This window comes from Labrus bergylta, chromosome 11 (assembly GCF_963930695.1).
Source record: "Labrus bergylta chromosome 11, fLabBer1.1, whole genome shotgun sequence".
In the NCBI taxonomy this organism is placed as follows: Eukaryota; Metazoa; Chordata; class Actinopteri; order Labriformes; family Labridae; genus Labrus; species Labrus bergylta.
The window spans coordinates 13,600,075-13,615,579 of NC_089205.1; the positions used below are offsets into that span (position 1 = coordinate 13,600,075).

Consider the following 15,505-nt stretch of genomic DNA (forward strand, 5'->3'; position numbering starts at 1 on the left):
AATCCTATAACATGGGTTCTTGGCATGGGCTCATATTTCTGTGATTTTAAAAGCTCTATGTAAGATTACACTTGATTTAATAATTGAGGACTTCACATGGCTTAGATGGCTTTGAGCTACCAGTTTGAATGAAGAGATATCGCAGCTAAAATCTGATCAGACCTCAATAATATCCTTATTTATCCACACACACACACACACACACACACACACACACACACACACACACACACACACACACACACACACACACACACACACACACACACACACTCACATACACACACACACTCACATACACACACAGGGAATAATTGTCTTAAGTAGCAGAAAACCCCTTTTTTTAATTACTTAAACCTTTCCTTAAGAAGACATCACACAATCAGACTCCTGGGCATTGATGCACTTATCCGAACAAAGCCAGAGGGGAGGGAGAGTAAAAGGGAGGGAGAGAGAGAGAGAGAGAGGGCGAGAGTTGGGCAGGGTGGTTTGTGCTGTCAATGACCTCAGAAACGCTGAGTATTAATAGCCAGAGGGACAGCAGCCATCCCAATGCTATTTCTGGCTATGGCATCATACTGTGTATACTCATGTGTGTCTTTGTCTGTGTATGTGAATGTGTATGTGTGAGTATAGAGCAGAGTGTCAGACTGCTGAAAAAAGATGTGGCTTGACAATACGTCTGCATGCAGAGATCGTAAAAGTGTGCTGCTGCATGTCACATCAACATTAAAATACTATCCAGAAATTAAATAAAAAAAACTAAATTTGCACATTTTCTTCTTGCCTCTTACCACAATTTCCTGCTATAAAGACAAAAGTCTATAACCAATGTTAAGAGGGCTGAAATACTCATTATACACTCAAAAGCTCGATTGTTGAGTGGATGAACAGTGAGTGTAGTATGGTTGTCTATACATAACCAAGGCTTTTAATGCTTTTTCCCAGTTCTATTTTCTAATGATAGGATTGCTTTAGGCCATTGTATAAAGGCTATGCTCTTTGGACATGACAAAGTAAGTTTTAAATGCAACTTCATCAGCTTAACTTTGACAGGCATAGCAGCCCTTTTAATGTTACCGCCTCTATATCTACAATCTTCTTAGTGCAAAGTCCACATGCTAGCATAACTTTTCGCATTTTATGCAACATGCAAGTGCATCGATACAGTATATGACTAAATTGTTAACACCAATATCCTTATGCTACAATTTCATATTATATTCAATACATATTGTATTTCTATATGGTAAGCAGACAGCATTGAGGTCTTACATCAACTTATGCCTATCATCCATTTAAACCTGTAAATGTATATTTTTGCACTTATATAGCCAAATCACACAATCCTTACCCATGATAATTGTGTTATTTTTTTGTGTTGAATACAGCGCATAGAAATGAGACAGGAAAGACAAGTGAGGAAGGACGTTCCTTTCAGCATCAGAAGTGGAGCAGCACTCTGACATGTTTGAGCTCAGTCAGAAGGTAAAGTCAAATCTTCAAATAGGATACTGTTGACTGCACCAGCGTTGTCTTTGTAAAATCATGAGACTACTCATCTCAAGCCTCGAGTATAACAACCCAGAGCATATACAAGAGATGCAATAAATATCTCAGAATTATCTCTTGATCAGCCAATGTCCTTCCTGGTTGCATCACAGCAGCTAACCAATCACAAGGTTTCAGCAAGAGATCTGATGGAACACATTCAGACGTGGCACCCACACACACACACATACACAGAGCTTGTGTGACACAAAACACACACACACACACACTCTCATACTCCATAATTACCGAGCAGTGGGGCCCACTAACCACTAGCTGGCCCAGGTTGGTCATGTGATGGAATGATCACAGGAGCCAAAACTTTTCCCTGGATGCAGGTCTTTGGTCAGTTTCACTGGCTATTAAGGTTATGAAGGGGTTATTAAACTGATCCCTTGTTTGTAATTAGAATAAATATCATGCCAGAGCTGTGCAGTAATACAGTATGCTGCATGCGCCTTCATGCCCTGTTGAGAAGCCAAAGTTTATTCTAGTTTTTATACTTTACCCACAGATTTGCAAATCTGCTACCATTTTCCAAGTCTTAAAACTGCTGTGCTGCCTTCATTTACATATCGGTATTGATACTAGGATTGGGTTATTTTTATTATATATTTGTTCATCCTGATAAAGAAAGCAAAATACCATGTTTCCAGAAAGGTTGAATTTGATCTTGTTTATTCATATTATGTTAAAATGTTCTAATCCAGAGTAATGGAGAGAGGTGTTGTGGTTGGCTGTACAAGAAACTATTAGAACAAAAATGAAAAAAAATATTAAAAGCAGGACAATATGAGTTTTGTTCAACTGGATTCAACACAGAGGGATCTTTTTGATAAAATAATATTTTTGATAAAATAATATTATTGTTATAATAATAATAATAATTAGTAAGAGAATCACATTCTTCCTGTCATATGTTAAACCAACCATGCACACACCATGTATATATTAGAATTATAAGAACAGTCAAATGTAAATGGATTTTTTCTTTCTGAAACTGTAACAAAGAAATGAACACAAAGGATTTGGTGCGGGATAAAGCTATGATTGCACTACAACATCACAAATAAAGCTGAGAAAGCCATAAAGAGCAGTGATATCAAGGCAAAGCTCTGGTGCTGCTGTGCGCTGTTCAGGTAGTACTTTGCCACCTCCTTGTTGGGGTTTGTCCCGTTGAACCAGAGCTGCATGCAGCGACCTGAGCTTTTAGAGTGGGTGGTATAAATGTAGGAATTGGACCAGATCTGTTCGCACATATCTTTGGCTGTTGGGTAAACATCCGTCCACTTTCTGCATTTACTGTCTGCAGGGCATTTGTTAATACCTGTAGGGGAGAAGGGGAGAGAGAGAGAGAGAGAGAGAAGGAGAGAATTTTGGACTGAATTGATGATAACAAACAGTCACAGGATTTCATCTGAACGCAGAAACTTCCTTACACTCAGCAATGAAAGATGTCAATGCTTTTATGAGTAATTGCATTTTGTTGAAAGTTTGTTTATAGAGGTGTGTGAATATATGCAATAGATAGGTTTTTTTTTTTTGATTACATATAAAAAGTCAGAAGGTCTGTATTTATTTACCCTCTTGTATGTGTGTTAACATATGTGTGAGTATGTGCATGCATACCTGAGCTCCAGTCCCATCCCTTGTGCCAGTCAGTTTTGCAGGTCATGTCATTCTTGCAGTCTTCCCACCATTCATGGCAGTCCTCCTTACACAAAGGCACATCCAAAATACGCTCCTTGCGCCAGGACTGATCAACCTTCAAACAAACAAATCGCACATACAGTATATTAGTTTATATGAGTCGTTAGTCATGTCAACCCATTAAAGTTATTTCTTGAATTGAACTCCTTGGCCTTGTAGATTCAGTGCTCAGATCCATCTGGTGAGTTATAAAGATTCAGTTATACAGATTCAACAGGAGAGCAGTACAAAGTCCATCTTCATAATACAAAGTAATTAAATTCTTATGACTGCAATTACCTCAAAGTAGTTTTAACCATTCTGGCATACTGTTTCTAGGTCTCATGCTGCCCTCTAGTGTTGCAGGCACACACATACTGGAGAGATAAAGTGCACAACAGCAGAGAACACACCTTTTGTATCCAGGGGCCCAAGTGTGGCGAGCACTCATAGAAGCACGTGTCCTGGATGAAATGTTTCTTGCAACTGGGGCTCATGGCACCACAGTGATTCCAGTTGAAGTTGTACAAGTAGGAGTTATCTTCGTGGGCTTGTTCAGTGGTGTTGGCCTTACAACATGCATTTTCTCTCCATGGAGCACACTGTGGGAAAAAAGGAAAAGAAGAAAGTATTTTTTGTCTCTGAGTCAGTGTGTACAATATATTCAGAAATTTTAGACAACACAAAAACATTACATAAATTGATTTGGTTTTCATCTTTGACGTTTTGGCAATAAAGTAGGCTACTAATTACCTGAAGGTACAGTTTTCCCTCAGGGCCAGGTGACACTTTGTGGTGTTTTGCATCCATACACATGTTGAGTTTGTCCAGAGAAAGAGCCCCACTGGAGAGGGCGAGCAACAAGGCCAGAGCAACCCACATGGCTGTGTAGCAGGGAAGGCATTAAAATAAATCAGTGTGGAGTTAGTTATAAGTCTATCAAGAAATTGGGAAAAAAAAAATAAAAGGTCACAGCCAACATACATCTAAACAGAGTCAAACAAAAAAAAGTATGCTACATTGTCCACCTTTGTAACTCTTTTTAAAAAAAATAATTTTGCCTGTAAAGTAAATGAGACTTGGAATACATGTTGTTATTACTTTGCCTCTATATGAAAGTATGTAAAAGTGAAAGAATTATTTCCTTCAGTCGTTATATTCTTAACTTGACACACTTGATAAAATAAGTAGGATTTTTTTGTATTTTAACATAAAATGTAAAAATTCTCAGACTGAATAATCTGTGATGGATTCTATATCTAGCGGTTAGGATTGCTGTTTTGCTCTTTGTGAGTTCTTAGTCTAAATCACAACGTGGAAAATTAGTTGTTGACCGCAAATACACATTTACAAATAAACTATGTATACTATGAGCATTTCTCCTGAATCACACCTAAATAACACAACAAAAAGAAGAAGAAACAGAGAACAAAACAGTTAATCCTCAATTACAGATACATGATCTTTCATTTATTCTACACTGTATGTGGAAACTTTTCTACAGATTTTCTTTTAAGCAATAATGAAAAATTACTATACCTGGTTAAATTCTGTGATGAGTCCTTCCTGGACTGATCCTAAAAATTGGAATCTTCTGTCCCCTCTTAAACACTTCGCAAGATTTATGAGACACACATGAATTCCCGATGTTGCCTACATGTGTCTGAGTGTGTGTTAGTGGAGTGTGTGAGCATTTTTCACTAATAGGTATCCAAAGTCCAAAGTCAGCCTTGTGTGCTAAGTGTGTGATTGTATGTGTGTGATTGTATGTGTGTGTGTGGCTGTGTGCATATGTGATAAACAGAAAAAAACAGAAACAGGTGGTGTGTATTTGGTAATCTGTTTTATAACGTCTTACTGAGAGCAAGGTTGGTCTTATCTCAAGGTTCAGACAACTCTTTGACACACACACACATGATTTGGCCTTTTGCTGTGAAAGGGCAGCGTGACCTTCGAGGTAATAAGAAGAGTAAAGAGCTAGCAGTTAAGATAAGTTTCTGCTGCACCTGTATTGTTTATCATCTGATTCAACTTAAACTATAACATAACTAGCATGTTTACGTGGGCTGTAAATCCGCTTTACTGGAAATTTGGGTGTAGGCCCGATATCTCAGGAGATGCAACAATGATTCAGAGCACACATGGGGATGTAAAACTTATCTGTCTTTTTTTGTGTCAATGTTTGAGGTGGCTGTTGTGTAAAGGGGCTTTGGATTTTTCACATGTAGATGTATCCCTCCCCCTATTTTGTTTGATTTCGCAGCAGTTTAATTCACTCGCATTTATCGGATACATTCAAGGTTTTTCATGTTATTTTACAATCCAATTAACACAATTCAAACTAAGAAGGCAGACTTGCGTTGCAATTCTCGCCACTCGCTGCAAATAGAAGTCTATCAGCATGTATACTGCTAATAGCCTTGACACATCAGAGCACAAGTGAACAGCCATAATCTCAACACATAAACCAACTTGTACACATGTTTTTTTTTGTTGATAAAATCCCCAGGCATGAATGAATTAAGCAGCCAACACCGCCTCCCATGCGGAACCATTAAGAAATGACACAAGACTAAGACGACTCCGGAAATATTAAAAGTGAACACTATCGGTTTCCGGTTAATTTTTATTTTGAATTTTGAAAAGCTTGAACGACGACTAGGCAGATTAGGGCTTACTATAAGGTAAGATATAATGTCGCTTGTGCTGCGGGTGAAATGTTATTATTTATTGCATGGCGTCATTTCTCTCTTAGAGTAATCATCGAGTCAAAACAAAAAGTTTCTATGTTTGAAAACAGCCAGAGCACTTCTTCTTCACCGGGTGTTGCAATGCCTCGCCACCCACTCGACTCGTAGCCTGCTCTGGTTTTCACAAGAGCTCATCAACAGTATCGTCGTGAATCATCGGGTTTAACCGCTTTAATGTTGTCGTCTATGTGTTTCTAGTCATGTCCACGCTGTTCCCCTCTCTTTTCCCTCGGATCACTGAGTCCTTATGGTTCAACCTTGACCGACCCTGCGTGGACGAGACCGAGCTGCACCAGCAAGAGCAGCAGCACCAAACCTGGGTAAAATGTTTTTTGCTTTTTTTTTGCTGCTGAAACAGTTTCCTACTCACTGTCTTGTAGCTTGCGTTTTCACATGTCCCCTCTGTATTTACCTCAGCTGCAGAGCATTGCTGAGAAAGACAACAACCTGATGCCCATTGGGAAACCTATTTTCGATGTTTCGGTGTGTAACTTAAAGAAAAACATAAATGCTACTCTTAGTTTCAATGCCATTTTAAATAAAAAAAAGTAAATAAATAAAAAAACTGCTTCCCTAGCTCCCTCAATCTATGTCATCTCAGTCTCTGTCTCTACTGTGTTGCAGGCAGGATATGATGAAGAAGAAGAAGAGGACGATGAGGACGAAGAGGACAGCGAAGAAGACTCTGAAGATGAAGAAGACATGCAAGACATGGACGAGATGAATGACTACAATGAGTCACCTGATGACGGCGAAATAAATGAGGTGCTTTAGAGTATGATTCAGAAAAGAAAGTATTTGACCCGCCTTTATTGAAGCCAATAAAGCAAACGCAGTTAAAGTCTGATGTCAACTAGATTGTAAAACTTTTTATAGTGACATTAACGTGACTGCCTTAAGACGTTAAATGTGTGAATAACCCAAGAAAACGTATTTGAAAACTTGACTTAAATCTGGTCACGATTAGATTGACTTATTTTGGGCACTGAAATTACTCTTAATCATTAAACTTGTTTACTTGTTTTTGCACCCTTAAACAGGGAAACACATGACTTTAATCTGTTTCTTTCTGTCAGGTGGACATGGAGGGACCAGACCAAGACCAAGACCAGTGGATGATATAAGACAAAAGACTATGTTAGTCTCCATTATGCTGTCTGGCAAAGGATTGCTGCCTCCACACTTGTACCTTGAAAGCTACCCCTTCAGTCTTGGATGTAGATATTTTTTTTATCTTTGTGAACAGGACAAGTGAAACGTAGAATCAAAGTGTGCTACATGTCATCTTAGTGGGTGATGGCCATGAAGGCTATGAACATTGTTGGACTTGGTTGTGAGTGTTGCTACCTTAACACAATCACATTGTTACAAAGTGAGGGCAGTTAAAACTGTGGCACAGGCAGATGTTCAGGCACCTGAGCTGTGAGCACCTGTCCTGCTGTTTGGTTTCTCTTAGTGTGAATGCTCTATGATGGACACACACACTTACACATACAAGCTCCCACTTCAGCCAGTTGAACAAGTACACACACAGTGGCAGCAGTAGGCATCAGCCTATTCATCTTTTTAAACTTTAACTTTGTCATGTGCCACTTCTCAAGAGTTCCTCCGAACAGCTGACTGGGCACAGACAACAGTTCAGTCAGCTAAAAAATGTGTTATCTATTTAGGAGACATGTAGAAACTTCATTATATTATCCAATCCAGTGTGTTTTACCCTGCACATCTTTAGTTACAAACAAATGGGTTTTTTTTGTAAAGATTGCAATATTATGTTCACAAAATGCTTTTTAATATGCTTTAATTATGCTTAAAGTAAAAGCCATTACCACTGAAAAATACTGATTGAAATGTGAAAACAACAGTAGATATCCATCTTCTTCTCTCATGTGTAAGACAAAGGTTTGCCCACCAAAGCTTTGATTATTTATACTGAAATAAACCCTTTTTTAAAAAAAATGAATGGAAGCTGACTGTGTGTCAGGTAACACATACAAGGTGCTCTGTGGTTGGTGTAAATTGTCTGGGGAAAAAAGCCAACGACAGACACACTCACCGCAGAGCAGGAGTGGAGGGATACCTGGAGCTGTTCACAAGCACTTGTGTAGGAAGGAACATTTCAGCCTAGTGACTTTCATCAGGTGCATTGTGGCCCTGAGGAGGTAAGCTTGTCCGTTGTTAGCATTTTTTCTTTTTCAATAATTTTGATGGAGCTGTTTTTTCTGCTGTCTGTTCTCTTAAAAATGAAACACAAAAGTAACATGTTAGAAAATGATGTGTGTTGGATTAAGGTTGACTAGCTTTTCCAAATCAAAGAGCTTTAAAGTCCCGTACTGGCACTAATTTGAATTATAAATTAATGAAATCTTCATAGTCATAATTTGTTATTTAAATCCTATGAAGACACAAAGAAAGAACTCTTATTTACAATCGTGCTGAGGTTCAGACAACAACAGAGCAGGAAAGAATAAAATCAATCTTTGAGGTTGGGTGGTAAAAAAAAGTCCACAGTTCATTTTATGTAATTAAAAATGAATACCAGGAAATGTTGAACATTTTATGGCTACGTACAGCAGTTCTCCGTATAAAACATAATTAAAAACTTTAATTAAAAAACTAAATATCATGTCATTTGGCTCGATTAGCCCAGCATAATTAACTTGCTCATTGTTTTCTTTTTTTGTTACACATGTAGTTTTTGGAAAAACATTTATGTGTAACAATCCCATGACAGGGATTGTGAGGAACAACAAAAATCAAACGAACAAAAAGGACGAAACATGTGGATCTTGTTTCTTCATTGAGATCAGTATTGTGTGACAGTCAAATACAGTCATGCAGTTCTATGAGTTGGATCAAGTGCAAATGGAGAATACATTAATGGAACTTTTCAGGGAACACTTTTTCAAAGTTTGCTTTAAAAAAAAAAAAAAACGTAGTTTGAACATTATTAATTCATCCCTTGTCACTTCTGAAATCGGAACCGGTTTCATATAATGTGATACCCCAGCTGGCAGGATCTACTTGATACCCTCATACACCAGCTCGGCCATCCCGTCTCTGATGCCTTTGCTGTACTCCAGTGTGGCCCGGTGGACCTTCCATTTGTACAGACCGCTCTTGCGAATGTGTCTCAGAAACTTTGGAGCCCCGGGGAACAGCACATTGTCAGCAACAATCATGGTCCCTTTACCCAGAAGGCCAGAGCCCTCCAGCATCTGAAACACACACAGAGGTAGGATCATAACAAGGTGAACGTAGGGAGGATCTGAACTATATTTAAACAACCTTCACAAACATATAATTCTCTTCAGCGCAGAAATTAATACATTTCATTTAAATTGTAACCTTCCTTTCCGTTGATTTATTCTAGTCACCTGTAAATCTGGAGCGTAGCATTTCTTCCAGTGATCCATGAAGACAAAATCCAGCCTTTCCAAACCATATTCAGAACGCAGCCGAGGGATAACCTCATCAGATGGATCGACAATGAGTTCCACCTGGAAAACACACATTGGATGTCACATGGGTTTTTTTAAACTTCATATATATAATACATGAAATCTAAATATTGCAGAAAATAGGCCTAATGTAAAAGAAAATAATGGTGGCAGCTTGTTGTTATGTGTCTGGGAGGTGGCTTGGACTAGCATGGGCCCCCCATGTGCCAATTAATAGTCCTAGATCATGATTGACATAGTATTAAGCATGGAAGATATATTTTTCATGCCATCCTTGAATGAAGTCAGTGCCCCACTTGTGCCCCCCAGGACAAGAACTCTGCACAATCCTACAGTTCTACAATTCACTTAGCAGACGCTTTTATCCAAAGTGACATACATCAGAGAGTAAGTACAACATAAGCAAGGGTCTAGAAAAAAAGGGAACAATGTCAGTAAGAGCAAATGATCAGCTTTAGGTCCGATTGGACACACAGGTGCTGACAGGAAGTGACCAGAGGCAAAGCACAACATTGACGGCAGTTCTCGAGAGCTCTAATCAGTATAGAAACCATCTTATAAGTCATCATTATCAAACAAAAACAATCGTCATTACCATCATCATCCTCATCATTAAGTTAGTAGGTATTCATGAAAGAGCTGGGCCTTTAGCTTTTTCTTAAAGATGCACTCTGACCACCTCGAATGGAGTTTGGAAGTTCATTCCACCACCACCAGGGGGCAACAGAGGAGAAGAGTATAGTCATATCCCTTGCTTACTTACACAATCCCCAAAAACTTGAATCAAAACCTGAACTGGATTGACAATGACATAACCTTTTTGTAAATATGTTACAGGTTTAAGCTCTCTCACCGTGTCATCATCAAAACCTGCCAGGCGGATGACTTTCTCAGTGATGGCAGCATTCCTCTGGTCCATCTCTAAGCTGTAGAGCCTTGCACCCAGGGGAAGAGCTCGGGCGATCCGTACAGTGCTGTACCCACAGTGGGCCCCCAGCTCCAGCACTGTGAGAGGGCTCTGCTCCATCAGCAGCCGATCCAGGATCTTCCCTTCACACACATACAGGAACAAAAATATGTCAAATCACACATTTAGACATATAACCTCTCTTTTAAGGTAACCACTCATTATGTCCCCACCTTTTTTAGGCCCGATGTTGCTGATGTACTCCACCTTGCTGCACCAGTCATCGAAAGCATCCAGGATGCTGTCAGGGTCTCCAGGGGTGGCATGAGTGAGAACATACTGGAAGACTCGCTCCTCTCTGCTCAGACCGGTAACACAGTCCTTCCATATCCTGACCAGGACCGCCCGATAGAAGAGCACAAAGTAGTAACGGTACCTGATGAGAAGTGTCAGCAGGAGGGGGAGGAAGGCCAGAGCGATAGCAGGAGACACCATCCTAACTGGTATGAAGAAATGCACAGAACCAGGTGGATCATTAGCCTCTTATGCTCATTTATTTTCAGAGTGATGTGTCTGCATGTGACTTTTTAAATCAACAATGGCTTAAATGCTGATCCATTGATTCACACAAGGACATCAGCATGTGGGTCTTCTGAATCTCTATTACATTCAGGAGTTATAATTATATTACCTGTCTGCATTTAAAATTGAACTTTATCAGACAACAAATAACTTCATTTCGGTCTCATTTCTTCAAGCAGCAGTAGGTTATGAGTCATATTTCTCACTGTGCATTTAGATATATTTATTTTTTGGAGTGAATGTGGTTGCTGCTTGCTAATTTTCACATCACGGCATCTTTTCTTCTTCTGAGATTTTTAACATTTAGTGTACATATACAAAGTAGTATAGTGTGTGTCTACATATATGTATATTATAACTGCATGTTTACAGGCTACAGTGACTCCACAACTCTTCCTGTTGTACATTGTGTCTAAGGCAATGAAGCTTGTCTGGTCCTATGCATATTCCATGCATTTTTTTTATTTTATCAAAGCCAATAATGAATACAATAAACTACAGAAAGATCCCTCATAGGAACTCTAATAATGCAAAGAAATTAAAAAAAGTATACATCCTTGTAACTAAAGCTTGCAATTATCAGCTCATTGTGAGACTGAAACGATAGTGATGATCACTAATAATCACAATAACTAGTGCGCATTTTAAGACCAGTGCTTCTAGGATTACATATGAAACACACAGTAGTGATCTTTTAAGTCCTTCCACATGAGAAGTGTCGTCTCTCTGAGGATGTTTCCCCTACTTCAGGTTACTCTAGTCTGGACTACACGCTGAACCGAATCTATGACAACCTATTTAATCAAAAGTAAAGTCTATCCAACAGTCTCATGAAAAACAGATGTACTCACATGGTCCGGCGAACTAAGATGAAAGTGTTAGTTCAGCTGAGGGGAGTGCAGAAAACAGAGAGCGCTGTGTGAGTGTGTTTGTGTGTGTGTAAGAGAACATAAAAGATCTGGGGGTTTGAATAATTCATGCATCACGTGCAAGACAGCGTATGTTTTATATTATTTACTATTAAAAGACATTAACAGTATCATGACAAACATAGCCAGTAAGCAGTTGTCATTGTTGACTATACAGCCTTTTCTAGATAATAAGAGATAAGATAGTGATGATAGGAGCAGAGATAGTGAGACAGAGAGAAGCAGTGTGAAACAGATATCTGATATATCAAGTTAAAGTCAACAGGTGTGCGAGCGTGTGTGTGGTGGAGAGGAATCAAATGTCTTTCTTTGCAGAGTCATGATGGAAAGATCCAGAAAAGCCCCAACAAAACTGAAATAATATTTAGTGTTGATACAATTTTTTTTAATTTAAGCTTTTTTTTTTAAAAAAAAAACACTGAAGCCTAATCAATATTTAGCAACCTAAAATAAGACCATGAGAGCTACAAAAATGTAATCTTAAAATGTAAAAAATAGAGAAGAAAAAAAATACAAAATATTTATTTTTCTGTGTCCTATTTCAGAAGATAAGATTCTCAGAAAAAAACGGTTGGTCTATTAAAGCCATGCACAGGGTATGCTTAATGTGCATACAAAATAGAATAATACAATGACAGAAAAGACAGTAAACAAAACATTCAACATAACAGAAAACAAACAAAAGTGACTCTGAAACTTGTACATGATGTTTTAATGGAATATTTGTAATGAGAAAAGCCACCATCCTTGCAGTTTTTTAATACAACTACTCAGCACTTTGATTAATTGGTAACATGTTCTCTTTTATATAGACAAATGTACACAAAAATACAAAAAAACTCAATAATAATCTTTACATGCTGTAGTAACTTTTTAATAATGCCTTAACATTACTTCCATCCTGTGTGTGATTTACAGAAGAATAAAGATGATTCAAGAAAGTGGCCATTATGCAGACTTGCTGGTATATTAACTGATCTTTTAACAACTGTTCCTTTCAAATGTATCTTCTGCATTCATATGGTTTACTCAGTGGTATTCCACTTGTTTTTTTATTAGCTGCTTATGGCCATGCATGCAGTTTGTTAAGTCCCCGTCTACAGCACTTTACAAGGCTGTTTAATAAGAGCTCTGATAAACTTCTTCAGCTCTTTGTCCCCTCTGCTCCACCTCACCAGTCGAGTCAACACCAGTCTTCCCTCTTCAGCCTGAGCCAACGCCAAGTACCACCCGCCCGGGGCCCCATTACCCTGCTTTCCTTCTTCTTTTCCAGGTCTCTTATCCATCTGGTCTTCCTGCAGCCCTCTGTTTGTGTTCATCTCTGCAGAGTCTAAACCAGGACAAGCACAGGTGCCGCCTTCTTGGAGCCACAAAGCGCTGTGGGCCATTGCGCCCCCAATCCCTTCTGCCCTCTCTGCACCTCCCCCTGCCCATCTTAGGATTCGGCTGCGGGCCATAGGCACAAGCTGACGGTCTCCTCCCACCGTCGACACACTGCCCAGACGCATCTTGAAGGCTGTGGCAAACAGAGGAGTGCTCTTTAATTGGTGAGATTTCAGACACATTGTAAAACAAACATCTATCGCCACACTTATCTGTTCTTTGGTTGGTTTAGTAGAACAAAGATTTATTTTAGAAGTATTAACAGAGAGTGTTTTGCTGTGCTCTACTTCATAATGTCACTTTTTGTTTTTTTTATTGGGCGACATGACTTTTTTTACTCACCATATGGACTGTTGCAGAAGTTTTCCTGGATGTCGGTCTCTCCTTCTGCAGCCAGACTGCAGGCATCACAGATAACACTGCCTGGAGGGAGGGAATATATGCTTACAAATGTTGGCAATTTTTATGATCAGAGCATGCCAAGCAACTAAAAGATAAGATAGAATTGGACCTAATTACACTTCACACAATTCCAGAAGGAAAACCCAAATGTTACAGCTTTACAAAAAAACAAGCTTAAGAGCTTGGGAAAAACTTTAACAGTTTTTTATTAAACAAAACAAAATATAACAAAAGCTTTATGCATTTCTACCTTGAGCCATATAGGCTACTTATGCATGCTTTTAATTTGCTTAAATCAGCTATGATTTGTATTTGAACAGAAACACCTGACATGAACAAAAACTGAATACATTTAAATTTAGGTAAATATTGATGTGATCAAGATTTTTAGTTTACTTGTGACAGTGACATTTCCTACCACATAGCCTAAGCCCTGATTCTTATGATAAACTAACATTGGCCAGTAGGATATAATTAGCATGCTGATATTTGTTTGATTATTTTTTTAAATGTACAGAATAAATCACACAGGGATGTAGCCTACATTAGGCTATGCGCAATGAGAGCCACTTACCATTATGACTCTATGGCCTACATCTTTAAGTCTATGGAAATATTTGGCACATTAATGTTATTGTGACATATTTGTATGACTGTCATCGTCAGAGCTAATTCAAGTATACGACAATTTTTAATTCAAACGTATGTGAAGCTGAGAGTTTTCCTATAGGCTAGGCCTCGTCTTGTTTCACTCTGGTAGGTTAACTCAACAACATTCAATCACTCCACTGACCTTTCAACGCCTCTTCGTGCCTGACCTCTTCGGGAGTCCTCCCCTCGTGCTCACCGGTTGCCGCGATACAGAGGCCGGTCCCGCGCGGGAACCGGCTGCAGTTAAACATCTCTGGCCAGGGGAACCCGAACGCACTCATCACGGGCACGCAGCCGTCCCGCACCGCCTCGCACAGACTCCTACAGGGGCTGACTGGCCCGCTGAGCTCCGGGAGACACACCGGAGCGAACAGAGAGCACAGGAACTTCTTGGTGTCCCGGTGGCACAGCTTGGAGATGAGGGGCAGCCAGGCTGCCGACTGCTGCTGGGCCTCCTTCAGGGTATCGTGGCCGAGCAAGTTAGGGATCCGCATTTGTCTGTAGCCGATCCCGTGGCACAGAGAAAGAGTGCTCGGAATGGGTTTACACACTGAGCGGACCGAGGAACTAAACCCGAGAGACTGCGGCTCCGGAGCCAGGGTTTCAGAAGAATGTGAAACCCCAGAGAGCAAAATAAAGCTGACCACAGAAAGAAACATTTTCCTGCAACAAGAACAAAGTGAGGTCTGCGGAGCTGCCACACTTGTGCCCGGACTTGACCGGCCTGAAGGTGTAAACAAAGAGGTGTGGAGGAAACGGGGGGTTAATGAGAGGGCAGGCGCCTCCCATCAGACTGCCTCCCCATTTCAAAGTGCCAGTGGGGGCAGAAAGTTTGTTTTTGTTGTTTGTCATTCATGAAGCCATTTTAGACTGTTGTAAATAGAACAAATTCAGGTTATAGATGACTAAATAAAAAATAAAAAATGACTGATAAAATGAACGTTTAATAAGTCAGTCATATAATGCCTATAATGTTTGGTTGAGGTTTACAAAAAAAATGTTCAGACACATAGCCCATGAAAAGATACAGTTTCAGAGACTGAATCTTCCTTTATTGAGAATTCAACACTGTTTTGGTCTCGGTCTTAGAAAAACATTGATGGACTCTATTGTGATATTAGGGTACAATGTAACTACAGTTTGTAGAGAAGCTGTGGGTGTGTGTCTGTCATCTTTACTCAGCCACAGGGTGTCCCTTTC

General features: G+C 39.5%; 4 protein-coding genes and 1 long non-coding RNA gene across 6 annotated transcripts; 2 read left to right on the top strand and 3 right to left on the bottom strand.

Annotated features, from left to right (window-relative positions):
- Window positions 1-2,212: 2,212 nt before the first annotated feature.
- folr (folate receptor) lies at window positions 2,213-4,987 on the bottom strand. Of its 2 annotated transcripts, none has more exons than XM_020641761.3 (5): window positions 4,780-4,987; window positions 3,994-4,176; window positions 3,654-3,842; window positions 3,181-3,316; window positions 2,213-2,878 (listed from the first exon to the last, which is right to left on the bottom strand). In XM_020641761.3, the coding sequence occupies exons 2-5, from the start codon at window positions 4,120-4,122 to the stop codon at window positions 2,607-2,609; spliced, it is 726 nt and encodes a 241-aa protein (XP_020497417.1). In that variant the 5' UTR covers window positions 4,123-4,176; window positions 4,780-4,987; the 3' UTR covers window positions 2,213-2,606. The 2 variants fall into 2 exon arrangements, with proteins under 2 accessions (XP_020497417.1, XP_020497416.1); XM_020641760.3 differs by having other exon boundaries at window positions 3,994-4,124; window positions 4,780-4,984.
- An 801-nt stretch (window positions 4,988-5,788) lies between these two features.
- Window positions 5,789-8,571, top strand: anapc15 (anaphase promoting complex subunit 15). Its single transcript, XM_020641751.3, has 5 exons — window positions 5,789-5,924; window positions 6,189-6,310; window positions 6,408-6,473; window positions 6,615-6,755; window positions 7,067-8,571. The coding sequence occupies exons 2-5, from the start codon at window positions 6,191-6,193 to the stop codon at window positions 7,112-7,114; spliced, it is 375 nt and encodes a 124-aa protein (XP_020497407.1). The 5' UTR covers window positions 5,789-5,924; window positions 6,189-6,190; the 3' UTR covers window positions 7,115-8,571.
- A 370-nt stretch (window positions 8,572-8,941) lies between these two features.
- Window positions 8,942-11,913, bottom strand: tomt (transmembrane O-methyltransferase). The gene is made up of 5 exons (XM_020641750.3): window positions 11,792-11,913; window positions 10,592-10,858; window positions 10,305-10,501; window positions 9,368-9,490; window positions 8,942-9,208 (listed from the first exon to the last, which is right to left on the bottom strand). The coding sequence occupies exons 2-5, from the start codon at window positions 10,851-10,853 to the stop codon at window positions 9,011-9,013; spliced, it is 780 nt and encodes a 259-aa protein (XP_020497406.1). The 5' UTR covers window positions 10,854-10,858; window positions 11,792-11,913; the 3' UTR covers window positions 8,942-9,010.
- A 651-nt stretch (window positions 11,914-12,564) lies between these two features.
- Window positions 12,565-14,964, bottom strand: sfrp2l (secreted frizzled-related protein 2 like). Its single transcript, XM_065960182.1, has 3 exons — window positions 14,448-14,964; window positions 13,595-13,675; window positions 12,565-13,385 (listed from the first exon to the last, which is right to left on the bottom strand). The coding sequence occupies exons 1-3, from the start codon at window positions 14,962-14,964 to the stop codon at window positions 12,967-12,969; spliced, it is 1,017 nt and encodes a 338-aa protein (XP_065816254.1). The 3' UTR covers window positions 12,565-12,966.
- On the top strand, window positions 13,285-15,232 carry LOC136180465 (uncharacterized). The gene is made up of 2 exons (XR_010667116.1): window positions 13,285-13,416; window positions 14,415-15,232. It is a non-coding gene; the product is annotated as an uncharacterized lncRNA (long non-coding RNA).
- Window positions 15,233-15,505: the final 273 nt, after the last annotated feature.

Coding starts and splice junctions, on each gene's coding strand:
- folr (XM_020641761.3), bottom strand. CDS start 4,122: ATGTGGGTTGCTCTGGCCTTGTTGCTCGCCCTCTCCAGTGGGGCTCTT. Junction 3,843..3,993: donor AGGGAAAACTGTACCTTCAG/GTAATTAGTAGC, acceptor TTTTTCCCACAG/TGTGCTCCATGGAGAGAAAA. Junction 2,879..3,180: donor GGGATGGGACTGGAGCTCAG/GTATGCATGCAC, acceptor TCTCCCCTACAG/GTATTAACAAATGCCCTGCA.
- anapc15 (XM_020641751.3), top strand. CDS start 6,191: ATGTCCACGCTGTTCCCCTCTCTTTTCCCTCGGATCACTGAGTCCTTA. Junction 6,474..6,614: donor AACCTATTTTCGATGTTTCG/GTGTGTAACTTA, acceptor ACTGTGTTGCAG/GCAGGATATGATGAAGAAGA. Junction 6,756..7,066: donor ATGACGGCGAAATAAATGAG/GTGCTTTAGAGT, acceptor TCTTTCTGTCAG/GTGGACATGGAGGGACCAGA.
- tomt (XM_020641750.3), bottom strand. CDS start 10,853: ATGGTGTCTCCTGCTATCGCTCTGGCCTTCCTCCCCCTCCTGCTGACA. Junction 10,502..10,591: donor CAACATCGGGCCTAAAAAAG/GTGGGGACATAA, acceptor ATGTGTGTGAAG/GGAAGATCCTGGATCGGCTG. Junction 9,209..9,367: donor GCTACGCTCCAGATTTACAG/GTGACTAGAATA, acceptor TGTGTGTTTCAG/ATGCTGGAGGGCTCTGGCCT.
- sfrp2l (XM_065960182.1), bottom strand. CDS start 14,964: ATGTTTCTTTCTGTGGTCAGCTTTATTTTGCTCTCTGGGGTTTCACAT. Junction 13,676..14,447: donor GCACGAAGAGGCGTTGAAAG/GTCAGTGGAGTG, acceptor CCCTCCCTCCAG/GCAGTGTTATCTGTGATGCC. Junction 13,386..13,594: donor CTTCTGCAACAGTCCATATG/GTGAGTAAAAAA, acceptor TGTTTGCCACAG/CCTTCAAGATGCGTCTGGGC.